The 23,572-nt window shown below is 40.3% G+C and overlaps 1 protein-coding gene across 1 annotated transcript in view; it reads left to right on the top strand.

Annotated features, from left to right (window-relative positions):
* Nucleotides 1–23,572, top strand: part of Set1 (SET domain containing 1) — a 350,690-nt gene that overhangs the window by 79,972 nt on the left and 247,146 nt on the right. The window contains 4 exon segments of the mRNA XM_071668303.1: nucleotides 817–1,000; nucleotides 4,256–4,371; nucleotides 4,373–4,455; nucleotides 10,815–11,003. Of these exon segments, the coding sequence (XP_071524404.1) occupies nucleotides 817–1,000; nucleotides 4,256–4,371; nucleotides 4,373–4,455; nucleotides 10,815–11,003 (572 nt within the window).

The following is a 23,572-nucleotide window of genomic DNA, read 5'->3' as shown; positions in this document are numbered from 1 at the left end:
GTAGGTGTATGGTGCTTGTAAGAAGATGGCAGGACTAGCCTGGTAGTCCTGTTTTGATGAGACGGAAAGTAAGACCAGCAATCCTAACTTAGAGAGTGTAAGATGGTTCCGGGCACCACTTTAATGCTCCTCAGTTAGGACAGTAGTAGGCTGCTGTCAGCCTACTACCTGATAGGTTACTCCATGGGTAGGGGATGGGATATTCTTTGAGTCAGCTTAGGGTATTGGGAGGGGCCAGTACACTGCCACTTGAGATCTCCCAATCACTGGTGGCAGAGGCACGCAATAAAGTGTGGTCAGAGGAGTATACCTCAAATTTGCAGGGTTCATGTAAGGGGCCATTGCTCTACTACCTGAGCCCTCCCTCTTGCTGGCAGCAGAGACACAATGTAAATATATAGATTAAGTAACAGTGAAAAAGGTTTGGGCTTAAGATATAAAGGAACTTGATCCTTCTGTAAAGAATTTTCAGTGTATGTGAGCACAAATTTTGATATCTTCCAATGCGTACATCATTGATATATGTGAAACAGAGAACCAGTCCCAAGACTAGTCCTTGAGGCACATCTCCTGTTTGCATGTAACCATTCTGAGGCTTCACCATAAATCACAACTTTTGTTTATGCAGTCAGATTATTCTTATTATTTATTTTTTTTTGGGGGGGAATTTCATAAAAGGTGTTGGTCTAAATACATATCATAGTTTTTAGGTCTAAATACATATCATAGTTTTTAGGTAAGATTAAATTCTGAATCTATTTTCCAGTCCATGAATGATGTTACCTCTATTAATCTATTTGCTTATGATTCCCATAGGTTAATAAACACCAGTGTGGTTCTATACAGCAGCTTGAGATCTTCACCCATGATCTCTCACGGAAGCACCTTGGGGTGGGCAGGCTTGTCTTTGAGGAACCAGAATCTGCACGACAGTGTGTTAAGAAGCTCAACAATGTCACTCTTATGGGCAAAGTTCTACAAGTGTTCTTGGATCCCTTTGGTATATTCCGTTGATTTTGTTCTGGCAACATGGTAGATTACACATCAACAGACCCTACATATCATAACAGTTCTACAGTTGAGGCAATTTTAGAAGGTGGTTAGAGGGATTTGTTTTTAGTTTGAACTCTTTCTTGTCTTTTTAACTGCCTATCTTTTCCTTAACATCTAAGTATATCCTTATTTTGTAGTTGGTCACACCTTGTCAAAGATGTCTTAGTCTTACACACACAAGCGCACACATACACATGGACACACGCATAGTAATGGTAGACTGAAAGAATTATATACAAATGCTGATGGATCAGTAGAAAATTATAAAGAACTGAAGTTTAAGGATTGCATAAGGGAAATACTCCAAATATAGTTGGAGTTGTAGGAACAAAACTTAATAAAGAGTTCAGAGCTTACCGTTTCTGTCCTGAGGGATACGTGATAGTAAGGAGGGAAAGAGAAGACAGAGGAGGAGCAGGAGTTGGAGAAGATTTGGCTCTATAAATAAGAGGTAACCTTAAGTTTCAGGAAACACTATTAGCTTGCCTTCTCAGACAGTACATAATGGAAAAGGTGACTGTAGGAAAGAAATGGTCTTGTTGATATATGACCCTCCAAAGAATTTTAATGATTCAGAACAGATATACTCTAACAAGAGTGAAAGTACAGTCAGGTTACATAAACCAGTAAAACATGCACTTCTCAGGGAAGGTAAAGTATTGATAATGGGAAATATCAGTAATAAGGAGATAGACTGGAGGGATTTGGATTTTCATGGTGACAGGGAATCATGAAGCCATAAGTTCCTAAAGTGTTTACAGGAAAATTTCCTATACCAGTATGTCAGTGAATGTACAAGGGTGAGAGGGACTGATTCCTATCTTTATGCAGATTAGCATGAATATTGAAAATGATATTATCCAGTACATGGAAAAAGTGATTATGAAGTGTTTAAGTTTGATTTTGTGGTAAATGATGGAGTTAAGAGTGCAGAGATGAGACAGGACTTTAGGAGGAGATAGAGTCAAGAAACTGCACAAAATTTAAGTTTCCATTATAACATAGATTGGGAAATCAAGTTCAGTAGCCAGGAACCAGAGTATTGTGGAAAAAAGTTCTGTGGAATTTACTATGAAGGAGTGGGAACATGTGTACCTCTAGCCTCAAATACATAAGAAAGGTTAAGAAAGAGGGAGGAATGGTTTGATCAGAGGTGTCAAAAAGCAAGGGATCCTCAAAACGTACTGTGATGGATACATAGTTGACATTCCAACCACTCGGCTTGATTAAGGTATATGAGAGGAAGGAAAGAGTATGGCAAAATGAGAAAGGAGAAACAGTAAAATTTTGAAAAGAGGTATGCTGATAAATTTGTCTGTAGATAGTCATTTAAAGGGCAATTGATTATATTAGAAGATTCAGAGGGGAAAATAGTTGAGGATGATGAAAGGACATGTGAAGAAATGAATAACATCTTCAAAAGTGTGTTCACAATGGAAGATACTATATCCCAATGACTAGTGAGGTGGGATGGGGAGGAGACTTTAGAAGACATTGAAATATCTAGAAAAGACATACAAGCACTTGAGTGTCTTGACCCATACAGGGATCATTGGTCCTGATGAAATTCCACCGTATGTGCTGTAGAAGTTTGCAGATACAATTGATAGACCTCTTAGAATATTGTTGAAGATATCATGGGAGAAAGGCAAAGTGCTAAGGGATTAGAAAAGAGCAAACATGATACCCATCAATGAGAGGAGACTGGAAAGAGGCACTGAGCTACAGACCAGTCTTCTTGAAAAGTTTGGTTTGAAAGGTACTGGAATAGTAAATCAGAAAAGAAATTGAAGACTCTATAAGGAGAATTACTTGAGAGACAGTTTGGTTTTAAGGAAAGGAGGTCATGTGTAATGAATCTCGTAAATTTCTATGAGAGAGTGGGCTCTATCTTAGACTAAAGGGAATGTTGAATATATTGTTTACATCTTGACTCCCAGAAAGAAATTGACTGTATCACATGGTAGGCTGAATAAGAAGCTAAAATGCCAGAAAGGAGTAAGGGAGAGAGTCCTCTGGTGGATAGATCATCTTCTAAGTGGTGGACGGGAACAAAGGACATGTCAGAGGAACCTTCTCCAGATAGGTGGAAGTAACCAGTGGAATGCCACAGGGTTCTGTTTTGGGACCATTACTTTTCTTGATCTTTGTGAATGACTTGCATGAAGGATGGACTCCTACCTGAATATCTTTGCAGATGATACAAAAGCCATGAAGGAGATGAAAAGCAAGGATAATTGCATTAGTATACAAGGCAATCTAAATAGACTCCTGAGTTGGTTTGATACATGGTTGATGAAAGAATGCCTCAGTATGGTTATTATCTAGCAGGAAATAAGTCTCAGGATTCTGTGTTTGAGACGGACTTATAAGTTAACATCATCTCTAACATGTTGCCAGAGCCCCACATTAGGAGAACAGTAAAGGAGACAAACTGTCTTCTGCCAAATATCAGAATAGCTTTCAAGTATGTGGATTTAAGAAGATGTTCATATTCCACACAAGGCCAGAATAGAATATTGTTCTTGGTTTGGTCATTGTGCCTAAAAGAGGTGAAGGCCCAAAGAAAGTACTCAGAAGTTCTAGGAATAAATATTACTTCAAACCTGTCGTTTAAGAATGGAAAGAATGATTCTGTACCTTTCCATTTTAAGAATGTACATGAAATAACAGATTCAAAATGACTGTATTGGTAAGTTTCTGCAACACACTTTAAAAAGAAATGTGAACTGTAGGCTTGAATTTGAAGGTTGAATGCTGGCATGTTTCACTTCATCCTAGAATGAGAAACTTCATAGCTTTCCAGGTAGGGAAGGAGACTTGGTAATTTGCAGTGATTCCTTACAGACAGCATAGTTTCACAGATTTTTAATTGGTTGATAAAAGCCCACTTAAATAGATTAGCATCTCAAAAAGTGATAGTGTTGGCTAAGCCTGATCTTGGGTAGTATATTTCATGGATTCATGCTATAGTTTTGAAATTGAGGTATTTGCTTAGTGTTATTGCTATATGGTTATATGGTGTATGTGAATAGTTGTTGGGGTTTTGTATTACAAAATATCTGTCTTATTGCTCTATATATTTCCAAAATAATTTTGAAAGGTAGCCTTTTGATAATAGTGCATAAAGAATCTTTTTCATACTTTTGCAGACCTTATTAATTACAAAAGCTAATAACTATGATTAATTAATCTGCCACAGGGGAAGAGTGCAAAAAACGTGTTGCAGAAGTTGTACAGTCATTGGAGGAAGAGGCAAAAAGGGAAGAAGAAGCCAAAGAAGCCAAGAAGAGACCACCACCACCTGCAAAACCACCAGGCTCCTACCTCAGATGATGAAAGCCAGAGTAGCAGAGACAGGGATAGGCGTAATTGTGAAAAAGCAGAATTTGATCGTAACAGGTGAGGAAAATTTGTAGGTCTTTTGATAAATCTCTTACCTCTAGATCCATAATTCTGCGATGACTATGAGTTAGGTTTGAGTTTCTTTTTTTTTGTGATTTAGATAATCAATTGATACCAAACTGTTTTGCTACATACTGACTTGTTTTGCTAGCCTGCTGGCTTTTGGGGTGGAGACCCCCCATGTCTTCCAGATATTCCCCACTAAAGGTGCATGTTAACTCAGATGAAAGCATTGAACCTGCAGCCTCTTTTGACAAGAACTGTAGTTTCATATGATTAAGTGGAATGTAGTTGGAATAAGTGGTAAAAGTAAGAGAATGGAAGTTTCTGATGCTTTTGGAAAAGGAAAATTATATGTTAAATTTTATGAGACAAGGCTGAAAGATAGTGGGACCTTTGAGTGGGATGGAATGAAGGGTGTGAAATTAGGCCTCCAAGATGATATAGGTGGTTAGACAAGAGAATACAAAAGATGTATTATTGTTAATGAAGGATTGATGAATGGTAAGATTGATAATTTGCAGAGTTTAGGTGTGGGAGTTGGTCCTTGCAGTACTCCATCTGTCTTATGACAGACAGTGTAGCCCTGCTCTTGTGTCACTTGACAAATTAAAGCTTCTTGCTCCTGTTTAGAATCTCAGCTGAAGACTGCTTCCGCCAGTTATCCATAGTATACCACCATAGATGGATGAAATATCACACTATCTCAGTCTACCACAGGACATCAAAAAGAATATGGACAGGAAGCCAGATGTCCACACTCATCATTGTAGTTAATTCAAGAATAAAAGGAAGAATTTCTGGGGTATGAGTGGTGATGATTGTGGAGCAAATAAAGTTATTGTTCATTTATCCATGTTAATAGAGCTCTGGTTTTACACTTAACACATAAGCATGTAAATGAATGCATATCATGTAAGTAATTCTTTAGATATGTAAAAGACTAGTAAAAAACATGTATCTTTAGTGTGAACTTATGACTTAGAAAGAAATCGTAAATTGTATAATGTGATTAGGTGTATACAGAATGCAATCATGCCTGAAAAACTCTTGATTATTGTGTTTACATAAATGGGGAGCATCCTTACCTCCAGCATTGTCCCTCTCAAATCCTCTCACTATTCTCCCAGCACAGCATAATGGAAAGTATATTACCCTTTTATGCTTCTTTCTTGGTATTTTCTCTAGTATCAACTTTTTATACTACTTTTTTTGTATCTTCTATAGTAAGATTAATATGAAAATTCTGTAATTTTTTTTTTACTTATGGGGAATGGATCTCAGTGGTACTATCACTGTTTCACCCTTTCATTGCACCAAGCCAAAAATTTTGGATGGACATAGTATGTTATGGTGAACCAGATTTTTTTTGTTTTAGCTCTCATACAGATTCCCAGCTGAATTATGACTCTTATCCAGCAGTGTTAGTAGCAATATAGATGGAAAAAATGTCACACAACAGTCATCCATAAATCATCAAAGAATGTGTAAGTACATCATTGTAATGTGAAGCCAGATTTATGTAGAATCTATAACAGTCATTTTTATAGTAAGTGAAAGAGTTTTGCTTATTTTTGTTTATATTTTTGAGGTGTTACTGGAACTTCGCCTGTACAGAGTTACATTGTGAGTAAAAAGTCACATTTGGTGAGGCTATAAGTTAGCGAAACAGAGTCCAGTTTCACTAAGAACGTCTTGTATCTAAGGAATCCATTCTTTCCCTACTACTAAATGTAGTGCAGCCTTAGGGTGCAGAAGTCCTTGCCAAAGGGGTCTTGGAGTAACACTAGGACACTATCTGAAAGTGATTGGTTCCCAGTGAAGGTTGGTCTGAGTTAGGGGTGTGTGATGTCCCCATGGTTCTTCAATTTTTTTGTGAATGGGGCGGTTAGGGAGGTAAAAGCAGGAGTTTTGGAGAGAGGGGCGAGTATGCAGTCTGTTGGGGATGAGAGGGCCTGGGAAGTGAATCAGTTGTTGTTCGCCGATGATACAACACTGGTGGCTAATTTGAGTGAGAAACTACAGAAGTTGGCAACTGAGTTTGGAAAAGTGTGTGAATGGAAGAAGTTGAGAGTAAATGTAAATTGGAGCAAGGTTACTAAGTTCAGTAGGTTGAGGGACAAGTTAGTTAGGATGTAAGTTTGAATGGAGAAAAATTGGAGGAAATGAAGTGTTTTAGATATCTGGGAGTGGACTTAACAGCGATTGGAAGCATGGAAGTGGAAGTGAGTCATAAGATGGGGGAGGGGGAAAAGATTCTGGGAGCAATGAAGAATGTGTGGAAAGAGAGAATGTTATCTCAGAGAGTGAAAATGGGTATATTTGAAGGAACAGTAGTTCCAATAATATTATGTGGTTGTGAGGCATGCGCTATAGATGGGGTTGTATGGAGGAGAGTGGATGTGTTCGAAGTGAAATGTTTAAGGACAGTATGTGGTGTGAGGTGGTTTGATCGGGTAAGTAATGAAAGGGTAAGAGAGATGTGTGGTAATAAAAGTATGGTTGAGAGAGCAGAAGAGGGTGTGTTGAAATGGTTTGGACATATGGAGAGAATGAATGAGGAAAGGTTGATAAGAGATTATATGTGTCAGAGGTGGAGGAAACAAGAAGCAGACCAAATTGGACATGAAAGATGGAGTGAAAAATAATTTTGAGCAGTTGGGGCCTGATTGTGCAAGGATTAGAGTGAATTGAAATGATGTGGTATGATTTGGTCTCACACTTCTCCTTGTTCCCTCCACCTCTGACACATATATCCTCTTTGTCAATCTTTCCTCACGCATTCTCTCCATGTGACAAAACCATTTCAATGCACCCTCTTCTGCTCTCTCAGCCACACTTGTTTTATTACTACATTACTTACTCGATCAAACCACCTCACACCACATATTGTCCTCAAACATCTCATTTCCAACACATCCACCCTCCTTCACACAACCCTATCTATAGCTCATGCCTCGCAACCATACAACATTTTTGAAACACTATTCCTTCAAACATACCCATTTTTGCTTTCCAAGATAATGTTCTTGCCTTTCACACATTCTTCAACACTCCTAGAACCTTCACCCCCTCCCCCACCCTGTGACTCACTTCCACTTCCATGGTTCCATCCGCTGCCAAATCCAATCCCAGATATCTAAAACACTTCCTCCAGTTTTTCTCCATTCAAACTTACCTCCCAATTGACTTGTCCCCAACCTTACTGTACCTAATAACCTTGCTCTTATTCACATTTACTCTCATCTTTCTTCTTTCACACACTTTATCAAAGTCAGTCACCAGCTACTGCAGTTTCTTACCAGAATCAGCCACCAGCACTGTATCATCAGCAAACAACAACTGACTCTCTTCCTGAGCCCTCTCATCCACAACAGACTGCATACTTGCCCCTCTCTCCAAACCTCTTTTATTCACCTCTCTAACAACCCCATCCATAAACAAATTAAACAACCATGGAGACATCATGCACCTCTGCCACAAACCAACATTCACTGGGAAACAATCACTTTTGTCTCTTCCTACTCGTGCACATGCCTTACATCCTCGATAAAAACTTTTCACTGGTTCAAGCAACTTGCCTCCCATACTATATACTCTTAATACCTTCCACAGAGCATCTCTGTCAACTCTATCATATGCCTTCTCCAGATCCATAAGTTCTACATACAAATCCGTTTGTTTTTCTAAGTATTTCTCGCATACATTCTTCAAAGCAAACACCTGATCCACACATCCTCTCCCACTTCTGAAACCACACTGCTCTTCCCCAATCTGATGCTCTGTACATGCCTTCACCCTGTCACTCAGTACCCTCCCATATAATTTCCCAGGAATACTCATTAGAATTTCATGCATCAAATGTAATTACTTAATTTTAGATGATTTTTTTCTTTTGAATTACGGCACAGTTTTGTCAGTTGCAAATTGGACAAGACTAGAAATTGATGCAACATCCGTATTGTGGTGCATGAGGGTGGCAATGCTAATAGTTGGATAAGATTTTTTCTTGTAAAAACATAACCCAGATTTTTCAAAGAAAATCAAGTTTTTTAATGTTAGAAAAGATTTGGATGGTATTGCAGTGGAATTTATTAAGAAAGGGGGTGACTGTATTGTTGACTGGTTGGTAAGGTTATTTAATGTATGTATGACTCATGGTGAGGTGCCTGAGGATTGGCGGAATGCGTGCATAGTGCCATTGTACAAAGGCAAAGGGGATAAGAGTGAGTGCTCAAATTACAGAGGTATAAGTTTGTTGAGTATTCCTGGTAAATTATATGGGAGGGTATTGATTGAGAGGGTGAAGGCATGTACAGAGCATCAGATTGGGGAAGAGCAGTGCGGTTTCAGAAGTGGTAGAGGATGTGTGGATCAGGTGTTTGCTTTGAAGAATGTATGTGAGAAATACTTAGAAAAGCAAAGGGATTTGTATGTAGCATTTATGGATCTGGAGAAGGCATATGATAGAGTTGATAGAGATGCTCTGTGGAAGGTATTAAGAATATATGGTGTGGGAGGCAAGTTGTTAGAAGCAGTGAAAAGTTTTTATCGAGGATGTAAGGCATGTGTACGTGTAGGAAGAGAGGAAAGTGATTGGTTCTCAGTGAATGTAGGTTTGCGGCAGGGGTGTGTGATGTCTCCATGGTTGTTTAATTTGTTTATGGATGGGGTTGTAAAGGAGGTAAATGCAAGAGTCCTGGAAAGAGGGGCAAGTATGAAGTCTGTTGGGGATGAGAGAGCTTGGGAAGTGAGTCAATTGTTGTTCGCTGATGATACAGCGCTGGTGGCTGATTCATGTGAGAAACTGCAGAAGCTGGTGACTGAGTTTGGTAAAGTGTGTGGAAGAAGAAAGTTGAGAGTAAATGTGAATAAGAGCAAGGTTATTAGGTACAGTAGGGGTGAGGGTCAAGTCAATTGGGAGGTGAGTTTGAATGGAGAAAAACTGGAGGAAGTGAAGTGTTTTAGATATCTGGGAGTGGATCTGTCAGCGGATGGAACCATGGAAGCGGAAGTGGATCATAGGGTGGGGGAGGGGGCGAAAATTTTGGGAGCCTTGAAAAATGTGTGGAAGTCGAGAACATTATCTCGGAAAGCAAAAATGGGTATGTTTGAGGGAATAGTGGTACCAGCAATGCTGTATGGTTGCGAGGCGTGGGCTATGGATAGAGATGTGCGCAGGAGGATGGATGTGCTGGAAATGAGATGTTTGAGGACAATGTGTGGTGTGAGGTGGTTTGAGCGAGTAAGTAACGTAAGGGTAAGAGAGATGTGTGGAAATAAAAAGAGCGTGGTTGAGAGAGCAGAAGAGGGTGTTTTGAAATGGTTTGGGCACATGGAGAGAATGAGTGAGGAGAGATTGACCAAGAGGATATATGTGTCGGAGGTGGAGGGAACGAGGAGAAGAGGGAGACCAAATTGGAGGTGGAAAGATGGAGTGAAAAAGATTTTGTGTGATCGGGGCCTGAACATGCAGGAGGGTGAAAGGAGGGCAAGAAATAGAGTGAATTGGAGTCATGTGGTATACAGGGGTTGACGTGCTGTCAGTGGATTGAAGCAAGGCATGTGAAGCGTCTGGGGTAAACCATGGAAAGCTGTGTAGGTATGTATATTTGCGTGTGTGGACGTGTGTATGTACATGTGTATGGGGGGGGGGGCCATTTCTTTCGTCTGTTTCCTTGCGCTACCTCGCAAACGCGGGAGACAGCGACAAAGTATAAAAAAAAAAAAAAAAAAAAAAAAATTTTTGTAAGGGCAATTCAGTGAACAGTGTTGGGAAACTTCCAGCTGAAATTATTTGAGCAAAGTAAATTTTTTATATATTAAAACATTTGTGGTTGTAGAACAACAGCTAAAACAAGATTGTAAAATGCAAGCGAGTAGTATAAGAATGTCTGTACATTAAGAGAAAATTGTTAGTATATAAGAGTGCTTAAAGAGGAATTTTCAGCATGTGAATTATATGATATAAACCAGCATGTATTAATTAATTTGAATTGTAGGTAAAAGGAGTAAACTGAACAAGGAAAGAGATGATACTCGTCAGCATTTAGCCACTGCCGAAATTTCAACATAGGCAAAGTAGAGAACTCTAGATTAAGGATTATAGATGATCATGGTTATTAGTAAGGACATGTTCTTTACTGTTTGAGGTTACACCACAAATAGAATTTTGCCTTTGATGTGGCTGTATCTTCATCAGTTGACAAAGCAGTCTCTTCAAAGAACTTTTTGCCTCAGAGGAGTTCATTCTGCCCCTGCTACTGAGTGTAGCTTCATGAGCCTCTTGATAAGGTGTCCTGGGATTATAGCCTTCATATGAACCTTCATTTTATTTGCATTACCTTGTTTTCCAGATATGAAGAAACTAGGAAACCCAGCTGCAGTGTCCTTCAGCCACCGCCCACTTCAGTCAACTCTACTGTGCCTCCCTCATTCTATCAAGAGCAGAGACCACCACAGTATGGATATCAACAACAAAACTTTTCGAGCTATGAACAGTATCATCATTATCAGGGTTACCCATACCAAGATTTTAGAGGAGCGTAAGTCTTTTTTCAATCAGATATTTGGCCATTATTTTGCAACAGTTATATTTTGAAGGTTTTACTTTGCGTATGTAAGTTATGATTCCTAGGTTCATTACCAGGTCAAGGTTGAGTTGATAGAGAGTTGTATGCTGTGATATTAAGACCTTAAACTTGGCTGTATGAAAGTTGAATACTATGCATTTGTATTTACTTAACTTTAAGTCAAATCACCTTTTGTAGAAGTTTTGCTGAGCACAGTAAGAAGTGACATAAAATGTTGTAACTTATCCAAGGAAAATTAATTTATATTTCAGAAGCATAAAGAAATGATTGACTGATGTAGCAGACTATAGTCAGACATATTTAACCATCATATTTGTTCCTTGCACTGATGTGTAAAGATGGTTAAATTATGAAGCATTCTTTTTACAGTTTCCCATGATTAAGTGTATCCTTTGGGTGACTAGGAAGCCATCTTGAGTTTGCTTTAGGAAAAATATATACAAGCTATCCAACTTGCAAGATACATACTGTCTTTGAGTTGTGGGATCCATTAATGGCACAATTCTCAGATTGCATGAGCAATTTAAAGAGTGTAAAACCAGTCCTGCAGATATATTGTCAGTACACTTCAACACTGGTTGATGTGTGGTGAGTTAATTAGAGTCCCAATATGACTTCGAGGGATTGGCCTCCCTTCTTTTTCTTGGCATTTGCTGCACTTTTTAGAACTTGGAGTGATTTGTGACAAGGACACTGGATGTGTTTTGTTGTTTATGATGAGATACTTTGATTAGTATTTGAGATGCCTGTTGGATAAGAACAGAAAATTTCGTGTGTTGAACCCTTAAGATGTATGTTTTGTTTTCAGGGCTGCTTTCCAAAACAATTTCTTTTTGCCATGAAAAATTGATATTGTTCATATGACCTTTGTCATAATTATTTCTATGTGAAAAAACACCAAAGCTTCAATTTGTGGCACTGCAGTTTGTTGAAATCAATGTTTTGTGTCAAAAAAATATTAAAAAGATCATGGAAAACATGCATGAATACATTCTGTAATGAGTATATAACTGGCCCACCAAACGCCAATAAGGCCAAAAAATATTCAGAAGCATAAACCTTAGCTTTTTGATAAAAAAATTTCTCATAATGTATAAGTATTCAGTTTACTTGGAAATATGGAGAAAATGAGTGAGGAGAGGTTGACAAAGAAGATACATGTCAAAAGTGGATGGAACAAATAGGTTAAGACTGAATTAGAGATGGTAGGATCGAGTGAATGAGATTTTAAGTATTTAGGGCCTGGACATGCAGGAGGGTGAAAAGGTTGCACAGAATAGAGTGAATTGGAGCTCTGTGTTATACGTGGGGCTAAATGCTGTTGGTGCACTGAACCAGGGCATATGAAGCAGCTGGGGAAGCCACAGAAAGGTCTTTTGAGTCCTGCTTGTGGTTAGGGTGCTCTGGTGTTGGTGCATTACATACGACAGCTAGAGAATGGATGTGAACAAATGAGGCCTTTTTTTAGTATGTTCTTGGTGCTACCTCACCTATGTGGGAAATGGTGAACTAATATAAGAAAAAAGAAGGTAAATACTTTTTCATTTCAGGAAAAAAGTGACCTAACCATGTTGGTGTGATTTTACTTGATGTCAGGTAAATCAACATGCAAAATACAATAATGTCATTGACATAACCATGTTGTTGTGATTTAGCATGATGGCTGTTCTTTGCTTTTTAATGTACATGCAGAGTACAGAAATGCCATTTCATTGCAGCAAATATGAAATATATTTACAAAATATACTCTCAGCTATGCTTCAGTCATCTTGGGAACTTCCCTCTGAGGGTAGCAATAGAAAACCTGTATCATATTTTACACCATCAGTATACAACAGCTGCTCTATTTTAAAGATAAAGAAAACTAAATGTTTTAAATGGAATGTTAATAAAAACACAAATGATAATGATAAAGAGCAATTTTGCAAACATCCGTGTGATCTTGGTGCTACCTCACCTATGTGGAAAATGGTGAACTAATATAAGAAAAAAAGAAGGTAAATACTTTCTCATTTCAGGAAAAAAGTGACCTAACCTTGTTGGTGTGATTTGGCTTGATGTCAGGTAAATCAACATGCAAAATACAATAATGTCACTGACATAACCATGGTGTTGTGATTTAGCATGATGGCTGTTCTTTGCCTGTTAATTTACATGCAGAGTACAGAAATGCCATTTCATTGCAGCAAATATGAAATATATTTACAAAATATACTCTCAGCTATGCTTCAGTCATCATGGGAACTTCCCTCTAAGGGTAGCAATAGAAAACCTGTATCATATTGTACACTATCAGTTTACAACAGCTGTTCTATATTAAAGATAAAGAAAACTAAATGTTTTAAATGGAATGTTAATGAAAACACAAATGATAATGATAAAGAGCAATTTTACAAATATCAGTAGAACATTATGCATGGGATGGGTGTCTTACTTCACTCAAGTTCCCTATCTTTCACAAATTTGGCAGTACTTTTGGAGTGACATTATTTTCTTGAGGGGTGTCATTGAATACCAAGATTGTGCAAATATATTTACTTTTTTGCTGCCATGGAGAAGTCAAATATCACATTCATTTGTTTTTTTTCCATACTTAGCCACTGTTTTCTGCAATGGCAAGTTTGTGCCGGGAACTGATGAAGAAAAGCCACATCCACTCACGTCCGTTCTCTAGCTGTCATGCGTGATACACCAAAATCACAGCTCCCCATCCACAACCAGGCCCCACAGACTTTTCCACAGTTTAACGCAGATGCTTCACATGCCCTGGATTAGGCCATTGAGAGCACGTTGACCCCAGCATACCACATTGTTCCAATTTACTCTATCCTGAGCATGCATTTCACCATCCTGGATGCTTAGGTCCTGATCGCTCAGTCTTTTTCACTCCATTCTCCCATCTCCAGTTTAGTCTCCCTATTCTCCTTTTTCCCTCCACTTCAGAAAAATATATCCTCTTTGTCAACATTTCTTCTCTTACTCTGTCCATATATCCAAACTATTTTGTAAACCCTATTATGCTCTCTCATCTGTGCTTTATTCATTACTTCACATCCATCTTACCCTTTCATTACTTACTCAATCAAACCACCTCACACCAGATATTGTCCTTAGACATTCCATTTTCATCACATCCACCCTTGTCCACACAGCCTTATTTATAGCCCATGCCTCACATCCATAAAATGTTGTTGAGACTACCATTCCTATTTGATAATGTTCTCTTTCCACACATTCTTTGGCACTCCCAGAACCTTCACCCACTCTATGACTCACTTTCACTTCCATGGTTCCACTCGCTGCCATATCCACTCCCAGATATCTAAAATACTTTACTTCCTTCAGTTTCTCTCTGTCGAACTCACATCCCAAGTAACTTGTCCCCAATCCTGCTAAACCTAATAAACTTGCTTTTATTCACATTTGCTCACAATGTCCTCCTTTCACATACACTTCTATACTTAGTCACCAACTTCTCAGTTTTATATCATTATCATTATTATTTATTTATTATACTTTGTCACTGTCTCCCATGTTAGCACAAGCAAACAGATGAAAGAATGGCCCAACCCACCCACATACACATTTATATACATACACGTCCAAACACACACATATACATACATATACATCTCAACATATACATATATATACATACACACAGACATACATATATACACATGTACATAGTTCATACTGTCTGCTCTTATTCATTCCTGTCGCCACCCCGCCACACATGAAATGACAACCCCCTCTCCCCGCATGTGTGTGAGTTAGCGCCAGGAAAAGACAACAAAGGCCACATTCGTTCACACTCAGTCTCTAGCTGTCATGTATAATGCACCGAAACCACAGCTCATTTTCCACATCCAGGCCCCACAAAACTTTCCATGGTTTACCCCAGACGCTTCACATGCCCTGGTTCAATTCATTGACACCACATCGACCCCAGTATACCACATGGTTCCAATTCACTCTTATTCCTTGTATGCCTTACACCCTCCTGCATGTTCAGGTTTCGATCATTCAGAATCTTTTTCACGCCATCCTTCCACCTCCAGTTAGGTCTCCCATCAACCACACTCTTTTTATAACCACACATTTCTCTTACCCTTTCATTACTTACTCGATCAAACCACCTCACACCACATATTGTCCTCAAACATCTCATTTCCAGCACATCCACCCTCCTCCACACAACTCTGTCTATAGCCCACGCCTTGCGACCATATAACATTGTTGGAACCACTATTCCTTCAAACATACCCATTTTTGCTTTCCAAGATAATGTTCTCGACTTCCACACATTTTTCAACGCTCCCAGAACTTTTGCCCCCTCCCCCACCCTATGATTCACTTCTGCTTTCATGGTTCCATCCGCTGCCAAATCCACTCCCAGATATCTAAAACACTTTACTTCCTCCAGTTTTTCTCCATTCAAACTTACTTCCCAATTGACTTGTCCCTCAACCCAACTGTACTTAATAACCTTGCTCTTATTCACATTTACTCTCAGCTTTCTTCTTTCACATACTTTACTAAACTCAGTCACCAGCTTCTACAGTTTCTCACCCAAATCAGCCACCAGCGTTGTATCATCAGCGAACAACAACTGACTCATTTCCCAAGCTCTCTTATCCACAACAGACTGCATACTTGCCCCTCTTTCTGAAACTCTTGCGTTCACCTCCCTAACAACCCCATCCATAAATAGATTAAACAACCATGGAGACATCTCGCACCCCTGCCACAAACCAACATTCATTGTAAACCAATCACTTTCCTCTCTTCCTACATGTACACATGCCTTACATCCTCAGTAAAAACTTTTCACTGCCAACACCTTGCCTCCCACACCATATAATCTTGATACCATCCACAGAGCATCTTTATCATCTCTATCATATGCCTTGTACAGATCCATAAATGCTACATACAAATCCATTTGCTTGTCTAAGTATTTCTCACATACATTCTTCAAAACAAACACTTGATCCAAACATCCTCTACCACTTCTGAAACCACACTGCTCTTCCCCAATCTGATGCTCTGTACATGCCTTCACCCTCTCACTCAAAACCCTCCCATATAATTTTCCAGGAATACTCAACCAACTTATACCTCTGTAATTTGAGCACTCACTTTTATCCCTTTTGCCTTTGTACAATGGCACTATGCAAGCATTCCACCAATCCTCAGGCACCTCACCATGAGCCATACATACATTAAATAACCTTACCAACCAGTCAACAATACAGTCACCCTCTTTTTTAATAAATTCCACTGCAATACTATCCAAACCTGCTGCCTTGCCGGCTTTCATCTTCCACAAAGCATTTACTACCTCTTCTCTGTTTACCAAATCATTCTCCCTAACCCTCTCACTTTGCACACCACCTCCACCAAAACACCCTATATCTGCCACTCTGTAATCAAACACATTCAACAAACCTTCAAAATACTCACTCCATCTCTTTCTCACATTACCACTACTTGTTATCGCCTCCCCATTATCCCCTTTCACTGATGTTCCCATTTGCTCCCTTGTCTTACGCACTTTATTTACCTCCTTCTAAAACATCTTTTTATTCTCCCTAAAATTTAATGATACTCTCTCACCTCAACTCTCATTTGCCCTCTTTTTCACTTCTTGCACCTTTCTCTTGACCTTCTGCCTCTTTCTTTTATACATCTCCCACTCATTTGCATTATTTCCCGGCAAAAATTGTCCAAATGTCTCTCTCTTCTCTTTCACTGATAGTCTTACTTCATCCCACCACTCATTACCCTTTCTAATCTGCCCACCTCCCATGCTTCTTATGCCACAAGCATCTTTTGTGCAAGCCATCACTGCTTCCCTAAATACATCCCATTCCTCCCCCGCTCCCCTTACGTCCTTTGTTCTCACCATTTTCCATTCTGCACTCAGTCTCTCCTGGTACTTCCTCACACAAGTCTCCTTCCCAAGTTCACTTACTCTCACCACTCTCTTCCCCCCTACATTCTCTCTTCTTTTCTGAACACCCATACAAATCTTCACCTTTGCTTCCACAGGATAATGATCAGACATCCCTGCAGTTGCATCTCTCAGCACATTAACATTCAAAGGTCTCTCTCGCGTGCCCATCAATTAACACATAATCCAATAACGCTCTCTGGCCATCTCTCCTACTTACATACGTATACTTATGCATCTCTCTCTTTTTAAACCAGGTATTCCCAATCACCAGTCCTTTTTCAGAACATAAATCTACAAGCTATTCACCATTTCCATTTACAGCACTAAACACCCCATGTACACCAATTATTCCCGTAACTGCTACATTACTCACCTTTGCATTCAAATCACCCATCACTATAACCCAGTCTCTTGCATCAAAACTACCAACACACTCACTCATCTGCTCCCAAAACACTTGCCTCTCATGATCTTCTCATGCCCATGCACATATGCACCAATAATCACTCATCTCTCTCCATCCACTTTCAGTTTTACCCATATCAATCTAGAGTTTACTTTTTTACACTCGTATCACATACTCCCACAACTCCTGTTTCAGGAGTAGTGCTACTCCTTCCCTTGCTCTTGTCCTCTCACTAACCCCTGACTTTACTCCCAAGACATTTCCAAACCACTATTCCCCTTTACCCTTTAGCTTCGTTTCACTCAGAGCCAAAACATCCAGGTTCCTTTCCTCAAACATACTACCTATCTCCTTTTTTCACATCTTGGTTACATCCACACACATTTAGACACCTCAATCTGAGCCTTTGAGGAGGATGAGCACTCCCCACATGACTCCTACCTCAATCTGAGCCTTTGAGGAGGGTGAGCACTCCCGGCATGACTCCTTCTTCTGTTTCCCCTTTTAGAAAGTTGAAATACAAGGAGGGGAAGGTGTCTAGCCCCCCGCTCCTGTCCCCTTTAGTCGCCTTCTACAACACATGAAGAATGCGTGGGAAGTATTCTTTCTCCCCATCCCCTATTATTATTTATTCATTTATATATTTATTTTGCTTTGTCGCTGTCTCCCGCGTCTGCGAGGTAGCGCAAGGAAACAGACGAAAGAAATGGCCCAACCCACCCCTAAACACATGTATATACATACACGTCCACACAAGCAAATATACATACCTATACATCCCAATGTACACATACATACACACACACAGACATATACACATATACACATGTACATAATTCAAACTGTCTGCCATTCTTTGTTCCCATCGCCACCTCGCCACACATGGGATAACATCCCCCTCCCCCCTCATGTGTGCGAGGTAGCGCTAGGAAAAGACAACAAAGGCCCCATTCGTTCACACTCATTCCCCAGCTGCCACGTAATAATGCCCAAAACCACAGCTCCCCCTCCACATCCAGGCCCCACAGAACTTTCCATGGTTTACCCCAGAGGCTTCACATGCCCTGATTCAATCCATTGACAGCACGTCAACCCCGGTATACCACATCGATCCAATTTACTCTATTCCTTGCCTGCCTTTCACCTTCCTGCATGTTTAGGCCCCGATCACTCAAAATCTTTTTCACTCCATCTTTTCACCGCCAATTTGGTCTCCCACTTCTCCTTGTTCCCTCCACCTCCGACACATATATCCTCTTTGCCAATCTTTCCTCACTCATTCTCTCCATGTGCCCAAACCATTTCAAAACACCCTCTTCTGCTCTCTCAACCACGCTCTTTTTATTTCCACACATCTCTCTTACCCTTACATTACTTACTTGATCAAACCACCTCACACCACATATTGTCCTCAAACATCTCATTTCCAGCACAACCACCCTCCTGCGCACAACTCTATCCATAGCCCACGCCTTGCAACCATACAACATTGTTGGAACCACTATTCCTTCAAACATACCCATTTTTGCTTTCCGAGATAATGTTCTTGACTTCCACGCATTCTTCAAGGCTCCCAGGATTTTCGCCCCCTCCCCCACCCTATGATTCACTTCCGCTTCCATGGTTCCATCCGCTGACAGATCCACTCCCAGATATCTAAAACACTTTACTTCCTCCAGTTTTTCTCCATTCAAACTTACCTCCCGATTGACTTGACCCTCAACCCTACTGTACCTAATAACCTTGCTCTTATTCACATTTACACTTAACTCTCTTCTTTCACACACTTTACCAAACTCAGTCACCAGCTTCTGCAGTTTCTCACATGAATCAGCCACCAGTGCTGTATCATCAACGAACAACAACTGACTCACTTCCCAAGCTCTCTCATCCCCAACAGACTGCATACTTGCCCCTCTTTCCAAAACTCTTGCATTCACCTCTCTAACAACCCCATCCATATACAAATTAAACAACCATGGAGACATCACACACCCCTGCCGCAAACCTTCATTCACGGAGAACCAATCACTTTCCTCTCTTCCTACACGTACACATGCCTGACATCCTCGAAAAAAACTTTTCACTGCTTCTAACAACTTGCTTCCCACACCATATATTCTTAATACCTTCCACAGAGCATATCTATCAACTCTATCATATGCCTTTTCCAGATCCATAAATGCTACATACAAATCCATTTGCTTTTCTAAGTATTTCTCACATACATTCTTCTAAGCAAACACGTGATCCACACATCCTCTACCACTTCTGAAACCACACTGCTCTTCCTCAATCTGATGCTCTGTACATGCCTTCACCCTCTCAATCAATACCCTCCCATATAATTTACCAGGAATACTCAACAAACTTATACCTCTGTAATTTGAGCACTCACTCTTATCCCCTTTGTCTTTGTACAATGGCACTATGCAAGCATTCCGCCAATCCTCAGGCACCTCACCATGAATCATACATACATTGAATAACCTTACCAACCAGTCAATAATACAGTCACCCCCATTTTTAATAAATTTCACTGCAATACCATCCAAACCTGCTGCCTTGCTGGCTTTCATCTTCCGCAAAGCTTTTACCACCTCTTCTCTGTTTACCAAATCATTCTCCCTAACCCTCTCACTTTGCACACCACCTCCACCAAAACACCCTATATCTGCCACTCTATCATCAAACACATTCAACAAACCTCCAAAATACTCCATCTCCTCACATCACCACTACATGTTATCACCTCCCCATTAGCCCCCTTCACTGAAGTTTCCATTTGCTCCCTTGTCTTACGCACTTTATTTACCTCCTTCCAGGACATCTTTTTATTCTCCCTAAAATTTAATGATACTCTCTCACCCCAACTCTCATTTGCTCTCTTTTTTGTCTCTTGCACCTTTCTCTTGACCTTCTGCCTCTTTCTTTTATACATCTCCCACTCATTTGCATTTTTTCCCTGCAAAAATCGTCCATATGCCTCTCTCTTCTCTTTCACTCTTTCACTAATAATCTTACTTCTTCATACCACCACTCACTACCCTTTCTAATCAACCCACCTCCCACGCTTCTCATGCCACAAGCATCTTTTGCGCAAGCCATCACTGCTTCCCTAAATACATCCCATTCCTCCCCCACTCACCTTACCTCCTTTGTTCTCACCTTTTTCCATTCTGTACTCAGTCTCTCCTGGAACTTCCTCACACAAGTCTCCTTCCCAAGCTCACTTACTCTCACCACCCTCTTCACCCCAACATTCTCTCATCTTTTCTGAAAACCCCTACAAATCTTCACCTTTGCTTCCACAAGATAATGATCAGACATCCCTGCAGTTGCACCTCTCAGAACATTAAGATCCAAAAGTCTCTCTTTCGCGCGCCTGTCAATTAATACGTAATCCAATAATGCTCTCTGGCCATATCCAATAACGCTCTCTGGCCTTCTCTCCTACTTACATATGTATACTTATGTATATCTCGCTTTTTAAACCAGGTATTCCCAATCACCAGTCCTTTTTCAGCACATAAGTCTACAAGCTCTTCACCATTTCCATTTACAACACGGAACACCCCATGTATACCAATTATTCCCTCAACTGCCACATTACTCACCTTTGCATTCAAATCACCCATCACTATAACCCAGTCTTGTGCATCAAAACCACTAACACATTATTATTATTATTTATTTATTTATTTATTTGTTTATTTTGCTTTGTCGCTGTCTCCCGCGTTTGCGTGGTAGCGCAAGGAAACAGACGAAAGAAATGGCCCAACCCACCCCCATACACATGTATATACACACACGTCCACACACGCAAATATACATACCTATACATCTCAATGTACACATATATATACACACACAGACACATACATATATACCCATGCACACAATTCACACCGTCTGCCTTTATTCATTCCCATCGCTACCTTGCCACACATGGAATACCATCCCCCTCCCCCCTCATGTGTGCGGGGTAGCGCTAGGAAAAGACAACAAAGGCCTCATTTGTTCACACTCAGTCTCTAGCTGTCATGCAATAATGCCCGAAACCACAGCTCCCTTTCCACATCCAGGCCCCACACAGCTTTCCATGGTTTACCCCAGACGCTTCACATGCCCTGATTCAATCCACTGACAGCACGTCAACCCCGGTATACCACATCGATCCAATTCACTCTATTCCTTGCCCGCCTTTCACCCTCCTGCATGTTCAGGCCCCGATCACTCAAAATCTTTTTCACTCCATCTTTCCACCTCCCATACATTAAATAACCTTACCAACCAGTCAATAATCCAGTCACCCCCTTTTTTAATAAATCCCGCATATGATAGAGTTGATAGAGATGCTCTGTGGAAGGTATTAAGAATATATGGTGTGGGAGGCAAGTTGTTAGAAGCAGTGAAAAGTTTTTATCGAGGATGTAAGGCATGTGTACGTGTAGGAAGAGAGGAAAGTGATTGGTTCTCAGTGAATGTAGGTTTGCGGCAGGGGTGTGTGATGTCTCCATGGTTGTTTAATTTGTTTATGGATGGGGTTGTAAGGGAGGTAAATGCAAGAGTCCTGGAAAGAGGGGCAAGTATGAAGTCTGTTGGGGATGAGAGAGCTTGGGAAGTGAGTCAATTGTTGTTCGCTGATGATACAGCGCTGGTGGCTGATTCATGTGAGAAACTGCAGAAGCTGGTGACTGAGTTTGGTAAAGTGTGTGGAAGAAGAAAGTTGAGAGTAAATGTGAATAAGAGCAAGGTTATTAGGTACAGTAGGGGTGAGGGTCAAGTCAATTGGGAGGTGAGTTTGAATGGAGAAAAACTGGAGGAAGTGAAGTGTTTTAGATATCTGGGAGTGGATCTGTCAGCGGATGGAACCATGGAAGCGGAAGTGGATCATAGGGTGGGGGAGGGGGCGAAAATTTTGGGAGCCTTGAAAAATGTGTGGAAGTCGAGAACATTATCTCGGAAAGCAAAAATGGGTATGTTTGAGGGAATAGTGGTTCCAACAATGCTGTATGGTTGCGAGGCGTGGGCTATGGATAGAGATGTGCGCAGGAGGATGGATGTGCTGGAAATGAGATGTTTGAGGACAATGTGTGGTGTGAGGTGGTTTGATCGAGTAAGTAACGTAAGGGTAAGAGAGATGTGTGGAAATAAAAAGAGCGTGGTTGAGAGAGCAGAAGAGGGTGTTTTGAAATGGTTTGGGCACATGGAGAGAATGAGTGAGGAGAGATTGACCAAGAGGATATATGTGTCGGAGGTGGAGGGAACGAGGAGAAGAGGGAGACCAAATTGGAGGTTTGACACACGATTTGCACTGACAGGCCCTGATATGCCAGGTAGATCAAAATGCACAAACTCAAAATACTCATCTCTCAATCACCATTGTTATCACTCCCGATTAGCCCTGTTACTGAAGTTTCCATGTGACCTGGTTACGCACTTTATTACCTTCGAGGAATCTTTATTTCCGTGAAATTGAATGATACTCTCTACCCCATGTATTGGTGGCTTTTTGTGTCTCTTGCTTCGTCTTTTGCCTTGCTGCCTCTTTCTTTAAATCCGAACTGCAAAGTTTTACATCAAAAAAATGCATAATGCTAATCTTTTTTCACTCTTTCACTAATAATTTACTTTATACTCAGATGATAGCCCTTTCTATCAACCAAGCTTTACCAATTAGTGTGGCATGTTCAAAGCATCTTTGCGAAGTCTATCACTGCTCTAAATACATCCGTTCGCGACAGCTTACTATGTTGTTCTCACTTTTTCATCTGTGCCAGGTTTCGTGAACTTCGCTTCTACATTGTTATTGGGTTCCAAGCTCATGAGTCACGCAGACTCTTTGCAGGCCAACTTCCATCTGTTGGAAAACACAATATTCAGCTTGCTTACAGTATGATCAGCATCCCTGCAGTTGCACTGTCAGACATTAAGATGCAGAAAAGGCGTCTTTTCGCGTCGCTGTCAAAATTAACGTAAGCCATAATCTTCTGGCCATAATACCAATAGCTCTAGGACGTAGTCTCCTATACGTGGTATCTTATGTATCTCGCTTTTTAACCAGGTATTCATGCACCAGTTTTTGCAAGTAAGTCTAGCAAGCTTTCACATTTTTAAACACGGAACACCCTGTACCGAATTATTCCTAACTGC

This window comes from Panulirus ornatus, chromosome 2 (genome assembly GCF_036320965.1).
Source record: "Panulirus ornatus isolate Po-2019 chromosome 2, ASM3632096v1, whole genome shotgun sequence".
In the NCBI taxonomy this organism is placed as follows: domain Eukaryota; kingdom Metazoa; phylum Arthropoda; class Malacostraca; order Decapoda; family Palinuridae; genus Panulirus; species Panulirus ornatus.
Note: the sequence above shows the minus strand (reverse complement) of the source record. Positions and strands in the feature narration are given on the sequence as shown.